This window comes from Anoplolepis gracilipes, chromosome 11, assembly GCF_047496725.1.
Source record: "Anoplolepis gracilipes chromosome 11, ASM4749672v1, whole genome shotgun sequence".
Lineage (NCBI taxonomy): Eukaryota > Metazoa > Arthropoda > Insecta > Hymenoptera > Formicidae > Anoplolepis > Anoplolepis gracilipes.
This window is the reverse complement of record NC_132980.1, coordinates 46,681-55,088: the sequence shown is the minus strand read 5'-3', so window position 1 is coordinate 55,088 and position 8,408 is coordinate 46,681. Positions and strand designations below refer to the sequence as shown.

Here is an 8,408-nt window from a genome sequence, read left to right as displayed (position 1 = left end):
AATTTCGATATCAAATTTTATATCAAATTGTAATGTAATTATTTTTCTTAAATGGAAGAAATGCCAATATGCCTAGAATATTTATACATGTCATGAATAAAAAACTGAAATGTATTACACATAGTACAGATTAATTTTTATTTCTTTGATATATTATAAGATATATGTATATAATAATATGTAAGATTATCGCTAGTAAGCCAGTTTATATATAAGATTTTTCTTTTTCTACACAATGTTTTTAAAAAAAAAAGCTTGTAATTCTGAACTGAAATTTTTAAATATTACACAAGTACTTATATATTTAAGAAAAAACATATCTTAGAAACATATTAATTTTCAGCGTAAGATATGCCGCAATCCTTTATAAACAAACAGAATATTATACGTAACAATCGATATATACCAAGAAATAAATTTAACACATTGCATATAATAATTTGATAGATTCAACTAATACCCGGAATTTTGAAGTTACCCCTATAAAGAGCGTACATTTGCAAATAGCATGTAAATTTGCAATACAATAAGTAATAAGGACAAGATGCGTAGGACATATCAAGTATAGACAATTACAACAAGGAGGTAAAGAGAGGGAGTTAAAGAATGGAAAGAGAAGGGAGGACTAGGAGCCATAGACTCATCTTCGCGATACTTTCACTTGAACTCCTTCTATCGCCGTGTAGAGATCTTTTAGACGCTGGTAGCGATACTCTTTGTTATACTTTTTAATATTGGAAAATCAAATTCAGTGTAACATCCTTCGATAATTCAAACTTTTTATCAAAAATGGCATTTTATTGGATTACACAATCTTACATTCTACTATGCGCACTATTCGCCGTCACTGTTTACCCTGAAGAAGTTTCTGTAAGTAATAAAAACTTGTTACGCAATACTATGTATAGATCCGATAAGACCTGTATATTAGATCAATGTTATTATAGAAGCGATTATTACAAATATAGATTTATAGAATATACTACAATACATTATCGATTTTCAAAAATTGTGAACAAACACGTTGTTTTTGAACTGCCTAATAGGGAGTTTGCATTAAAAAAAAATACATTTTCTTATATATGTAATTTAAATATATATTATTATAAATTTATTTATAAGAAAATTTTAAATTTTAATCAATAGGAAGGTATTAAAAAGTTAAATTAAAATTTAATAAAATTTAAATTGTGAGAAAACAATTTTGATTGGTTGGAGTGCGTAACGTCACAGTGCAATAGTTTCAAAACGTTTGTTTTCTGTATTCTGTATTGCGATATTTGATCATTCTTGAAGCGTTTAAATTTATTGGGTGTTTCAATTGTTGTACTTTTACATTTGTACGTGTTATCTTTGCCCATTTTCACAATAACTGGATATTTTAATAAATAAAAATAGTGTGTTGTTACTGAAAGGTATATATTGGTTATGTTTGAGACGATGCTATTTCACGCTATTTAGCGCTATTAGTGTCTCCCCGAATGCAGATATTGCACTGTGATGTCACATCGCGTTCAGGAGGACTCGGTCGTTTCCGGATCGTATTCGACAATTTCAAATAATGTAATTTTTATTATTGATTTTCTCGCTTAATTTGCATTAAAAAATTACGAAAAAAATAATTACATTTAAAACTATAAGTATATAAATTATAAAATGCAATTGTTTTTCAAAATCATGCAAACTCCCAATTCAATTATTTAATTATTGTTCGCAGAAAACCACGTCGTCAAATGTTTCAACGAATTTTTCTTGTCGTCATCGGCCTATGGGATTTTACGCTGACGTCGAAACAAATTGCAGAGTATATCACACATGCGATGATCATGGAAATAAATTTAGTTATCGATGTCCCGAAGAAACGGCTTTTCGCCAGGACGCTTTAATATGCGATCACATTCATCTCGTTGATTGCCGAACAATCGCTTATCCGTCGACACAATTTCAAAATGAAAACCCCGATGAAGGAAATACGCACACAATACCTTTGATAAAATCACCAATCATGTCCATCGATCCGCTCGATAATCATCGACACTCGTTTTCACGTTTCTTCAGAGTGATTCAACAACCCGACAAAATTAAATCTAATAAAACCCAATCTGGTTTTGTGTTTAGTGCAAGTCTATTTTTAAGAGATAAGATACAAAATCAAACCGAACAAATCACCGATACTTGCACGACATGCAATAGCAACTCAAAGAATCGCATGACAGTTCCCACTTCTCGATCTCTCGCCGAACAGTTCGGTTCTTGGAATTCGCGCAATGATAAATCAGTTTCGCCAAGGCAGTCATTGCCTTTGTCGTCATCGGAGACTCGCGCTTTTGCGCGAAACAAAAGCGCCGTATATCTCGATCGTTCGTTCGAGCCGATCGCGAATTCGTCGCTCGTGAAAATGATAGCGCAAAAAAGTAATCAGCGTTCACCTGCTTTGCACGAAAGGTCTTCTTTCTTGAGTTACAACAGTGATTATCATCCATATTCAGAGACTCTGAGATCGATCCAGGCTAACGCTCATACGCTCGGCATAAAGTCCACCACGGAAATACCCGTACATGCTTTAACGCTCTCTTTAAAGCCATTAGTGCCAAATGAACTGGAATATGATCCCTACTATCCCAAACAACCGACATCCACTGAAGTATATTACACACCCAGTAATCGCAATAAGGTCAATAACGCTCGTATTTCCAATCACGCGCAGCCGATAATCGCGCACCCTGATTTTTTCGAAATCCCATCTATACTGCCCGATTTAAACACTTTAGAGGATCTGGTTGATCGCCGGAAATTTTTTTATATCCCGCGCGCAAACATCAAGTCGATGCATTAACTATTATTAATATTCATATTTATGTATAATAAAACTACGTTTAAGGATGTTTAGTACCTATTTTTAAAAATATAGGAATTTAATAAAATTTGCACAGATTGTTCTGATACATGTTCAGAGACTTGTAAAAAAACCTAGAGTTGATTCACTGAAGCAATTAAAAGTTATAAGGATTTTAATTTTCAATGAATTTACCCGTCGACATTATTATAAATATAATTATTTTGTGAATCTAATTATAAGTAAAAGTATTAATATAATTATAAATATAATCATTTATATAAATAAGTATAAATATAATTATTTCTGTCCTTTTTAGCCGTTAAATTGATACGATTTTGATACAAATTTTCTATCTTATAAAAAACCTGTGATCGTGTTGATTTAAGAGCTATAAAATAGATAGAAATAGTAATAGGAATTTATTCAAAATTTGCAAAAATATAGTTTAAATATAGAGGAAATATTTGATCGCATAATTTTGGTCAAGTACTGACTAGTTGAAAAGATATTGAATATAATTTTCTCAATTTCATCCTATTATCCGAGATGACATATTATTTATTGTGAAAATGTGGTAACATAGTATTCAGCTGAGCCTTTTTTTGACATTTTAAATAACCTATCTTTTCATCTGAAAAAGCCTCTAACATATATACAAACGTGTAAGCGAGAAGCGACTAGGCCTCATATGTCAATTTGCAATTGGATCAACTTATGAAAAATTACCATGTTGCCACATTTCGTTCTTCTCGGAGAAATGACAAATTATTAAAATTATTAAAGAAATAGTTAAAAATCTTCTATATTTTGTCATTATTCACTATTATAATTTTTATTCTGACATTTTAAATTACTCTGTACGAGTAAATTCTTTTATTTTTATAATCCAAATTTTGTGCTGTAATGTTGAAATCGAGGTACCGTCAATGATAAAAGTTTCTTATTATAATTTAAGAAACACGAAAATTCTCCGAAAAAAGCAACAGAAGTTAAAAAATACATTTTTACACTCTAGCTATGAATAAATAGTAAGATTTATGCAATCTTTATAATAATCATATAGTAAGATTTATGAGAAAAGTATATATTCGTCAATTTCGACTACTTTTTGATCCGATTGTAGGTGCTAAACATCCTTAAAAGAATTTAAAATTGCTTTACTTTGTTACAAAATAAATTGTGCGTTGTATTCATGTTGATAATATGTAATATATAATTTGTGGTTTGTAATTTGTCTTATCTAAAAGTGATATAATAAATATTTAGTACCTCAACGACTTCGAAAGAAGACTTTTCATCTTTTAAAGCGAATGGCACACGCGACTCTACTATTGTAAGAGAAATTATTGACGTTTACTTTATATGAAAAATTTTATTATATAATTTGTTATCGATGTCGCATTATCTGCTTGAATTTTGATGCCCATACTCTGTGAATGGTGTTAAAAGTTTTCCCGCAATTTGTTGAATATTTATTGAACCTCGAAATGTCTCGATTAATGTGGCCATTATTCCATTTTTATTATATTTTGTTTGTAAACGTTTAATCGCTGATGTGAGTCCTGCAAGTAATAAATAATACGCGTTCTATAGATATAAATGATACAATGTATATTAAATTAAAAATACAAAAAATTAATAATAAAACTAATATTCCAAATTTACTTTCTCACCGGAATATGTGACCGTGATTGGTAGTAACTCTTGATAAAATTTTATCTTCAATGAACAGCGACATTTTTCTATAAGATACCGAATATAGTCATTTTCTTGTTTGAAAAGTTGAATGTTTTTCTGCAACTCTTCAACTTGCGCTTGCAGCTGTAGTTGTATAACTTCTTCCCTCCAACCTTCAATATTTACATCTTTTTTCAACTTTTGCTTATCATCGTACATCTTTGTATGCACCGTCTGGTGTGAATTTAAATAAAAACTTAATTCTTCGAGTTCTTTGCTGAAAAATATATACAAAATGTCATTTGGCGTAATTGTAACAGCTTATTTGGAAAAGAGAAAAGAGATACCGATTATGAATGCTTTAGAGTCTTATGATAATTTCACAGGCATCGTCCATTGAGCAGTAAAGTATTATATACATTATACATATATAAGTTTTATTAGTGAAATATATGCAAATTTTTGTATATTTTTTTTCAAATTTTCGACAAAAACAAAGTCGACATTAAAAAATTTGACAACATCAATTCAATATGCTATAAAGATATTTAAAAAAATGTACTTTACAATTATTATCGTAATCCATTGTTGTAAATAAGCATGAAAATTTTTAAATCTACATCTGCGCCGTCAAAATTTGATCTCACTAAAATTATATTCATTTGATATTATATTTAAAATACAATATAATAAAAACTATATGATTACAACATTAAATTAAATTGTTAATATGCTCATTATGATTATCATTTTACAAAGTATAACCCCCCAGCTATATATACCCCACACTTTTTGACATAATTTTAACAATTTAGATAATAATAACTATCATAGCGTTCATTGAGTTAAAATTGAAAAATTATATGTATATCTATCAAGGCTTGATTTATAGTGCAGAAAATAAAAATTCTATGTTCAAATAATATTTTTAATACGTTTTAATACGTTTTTCTTTCAGAACAGGCAATGATATGATGGAGACTTGGCTTTCGGTTTCATCTTTCACAAGCAATCCACACGCGCATGGACAGAACTGAAAAATATAATTCCGTGTAATTAATTATACAGAATTTCGTTTTTCTATATATTATATTTATTGTGCCTTATGTATATACTGGTCGACGAATATGCGGTGAAAGTTTTACAAAAGATTTCCTATAATCATATGTATGCTTTAGTTTCTCAGCAATTTTCGACTACTTTTAAGTTAAATTTTTCTTTTACAAAAGTGAATCGTCAATATTTTTTAAATTGTAATTGAAAATTTTATAAGTTATATTTTCTAATTGTAAATACATAACATAAATAATAAAGCTTTTTCTTTTTTTTTTAACAAATTTATATTATAATTCAATAATTTTAATCGAAACAATAACCAAACATTAGATATTAAATATTTGCTGAAGATTAGCAAGAAATAATTAGCTTCGTGCTATACTATTTTAAAGAATTAGCAGTGTCACTTATTAGGATAAAATTAAAAAGCATTAACTTATCTTTACACAAATAAACTTATAATTGGCCCTAAAAGACATAAAATTTACTGTCTAGTAATTAATATTACATCATTCTCATAATTTTATTATTTATTTTTTATAACAATTTTATCGAAAATTGTATGCATTTGTTGACGATTTTATAATGATTTTATTATATAAAAAGAAAAACAAAAAAAACAAAGTTATTTAATATAAATAATAAAATCTATTTTTTTTTCATCTAAGTTTACTGATAAAAAAGCATATTTTATTTTTTTGAACATAAGATTTTTCAAAATAATTTTTTGAAAAAATTTCTCTTTCACTTCTCTATAACCAAGAATTACTTTTTCAATCAATTTTTTTTTAGAATTAGCATAATGAAATTTTAATAAATTAAAATTACTATTTCGTGAGTAAGCGTCGATGCGTCTTGAGTAGAGGAAATTGTGGAGGATGCGTATGCAATTCTTGAATTTTTCTGTCTTAAATTTGTTGGTTTTGACACCTCGCTAATGTTATACTCGTGTTCACTCTCTGTATTGAGTATAACAATTATAAATTAATATAAATCTATTATTATCTATTGGTAGTTTGCTGATACTTTCTCATTTATAAAGTAAAATCTGTCTCTTTTGACTCACCAATATGTCTAAGCACATGAGCTATGTCATGTTTTTGTTGAGATTTAGTGCGACATATTTGGCAAGTGGTTTTGTGAGAAGAAATTCGTCGTATAAACAATAATTTTGATTTCAATCCGCTCTCACTTGTATCAATCGATTGAGTTTTCGAAATAATTTCTTGTTGTTCTTTTGTGAAATATGTTATCAATATTATTATTAACATTGAAAAAAAGAAAGACAGTCAAATATATTTTCAAAAATAAAAAATTATTGTTACTTTTCTCTTTTTCGGAAGATAAAGTGGCTTTGCGTGGAGCCATTTTAAAAATTGGATTATTAAATGCTTTCAACATGATGTTATAATCGCGATTATCATACTCTTTTCTTTTTCTATTAAACGCAAATTGCTCCGATTTTTCCGACGAACTCTTAAGATGAAGTGCAACGCCACAAAGTGCACAAACCGAAGAGGATGTAGCGAGGATTAATGTCGATTCATTATGTTGCTAATGATAATTATTACAAATTGGATATCATATATAGTTGACATATATTTCTGTTATTTTCTTACTTATTTCTTCTGATTATTTTTTTATCTTTATTACACATGTACATAACACAGGTGTGTTTTAGAATAAAGCATTCATTACCTGATTATTCCTCTCATAACGTCCTGGTTCGGGATAGCGCATTTGGGAATCTGGGCCTCTCTTCATCAATCGGTTTTCTATATCGTTTACGATCAACTGTATCAGTCTTATCGCGGATTCCTTAATTGCTTGAAGTAAATCGTGAAGTGTCGTGATCTATTAGCAGTTCATTATTTTCCTTTAATATAGGATTAAGTAATATTATAATTATTGAGTAAATTAAATAACGTGAATTAAACAATTCAATAGCAAGAAATTATCATTTTGTAATTATTAAGGTGCAAAAACTGTTCCAGTTCTAGATTAATAGAAATATTAAAAAAGAGATTTTCTACATTTTTTACTTTTAATAATATTATACAATTCTTAATGTTCAACAAATCTCCATTACTCGCATTATTTAACTTAGATTATTTATAAAGAAAATCTTTATTATTTATATATTATCAAATAAAACGCATTACATGTTATAATAAAAAATTAAAGACACGTGTTTTTCTATTAAAGTCATCATTTACGAATTTATACATTTCAAGCAAACTTAATATTTACATCATTACATCTTTCTATAATAATATTTAACAATAATTAAATTATTAAATTAGTGATTGATTATGACAACTATAATATGTTTCTTTCCCTTTCTTGATTTAATATATAGAAGTTAGAGAGAAATTTTATTTTATATATAAAAACTTGCCAACATATAATATTATATTAAAAATATATATTCAAGAATAAATGGCACCTACTTGTTGGTCATGATCGTTATCAAACATAGACAAACGGTAAGGTTCTTTTAATTCCCTACAAAAGCGATATGTAGGACAAAATTGCACTTTAGATAATGAATCCGACGATGAATCGCAACTCATTAATACAACGCTTTGTTTTGATGGAATCCCAATGGCAAAAGGATTGTGGTGCCTTGTGATATTTTTTGCATCGCGTGTCATTTCCATCGTTTTTAATCTGATGTAAATTCAACTTGATTTGAAGTAATAGCGACGTACTATAGATGGTAGGTTGCTCTCAAAGAGACAATAAGCGATGAGTTTCGATAACATCGAGCCATTTTCACACGATTTCATATTATGTCATTTTTGACACCAATTCTGAATTCTGAACATCCAGTTGC

At 28.4% G+C, this 8,408-nt stretch overlaps 2 protein-coding genes across 2 annotated transcripts; one reads left to right on the top strand and one right to left on the bottom strand.

The window, feature by feature from the left end:
- Nucleotides 1-52: 52 nt before the first annotated feature.
- Nucleotides 53-3,168, top strand: LOC140671424 (uncharacterized). The gene is made up of 2 exons (XM_072902711.1): nucleotides 53-870; nucleotides 1,718-3,168. The coding sequence occupies exons 1-2, from the start codon at nucleotides 790-792 to the stop codon at nucleotides 2,834-2,836; spliced, it is 1,200 nt and encodes a 399-aa protein (XP_072758812.1). The 5' UTR covers nucleotides 53-789; the 3' UTR covers nucleotides 2,837-3,168.
- A 523-nt stretch (nucleotides 3,169-3,691) lies between these two features.
- LOC140671310 (uncharacterized) lies at nucleotides 3,692-8,232 on the bottom strand. Its single transcript, XM_072902567.1, has 9 exons — nucleotides 8,023-8,232; nucleotides 7,271-7,426; nucleotides 6,898-7,126; nucleotides 6,639-6,806; nucleotides 6,401-6,531; nucleotides 5,452-5,549; nucleotides 4,513-4,793; nucleotides 4,245-4,401; nucleotides 3,692-4,172 (listed from the first exon to the last, which is right to left on the bottom strand). Exons 1-9 carry the CDS (start codon nucleotides 8,230-8,232, stop codon nucleotides 4,076-4,078), a joined length of 1,527 nt encoding a protein of 508 aa, XP_072758668.1. The 3' UTR covers nucleotides 3,692-4,075.
- Nucleotides 8,233-8,408: the final 176 nt, after the last annotated feature.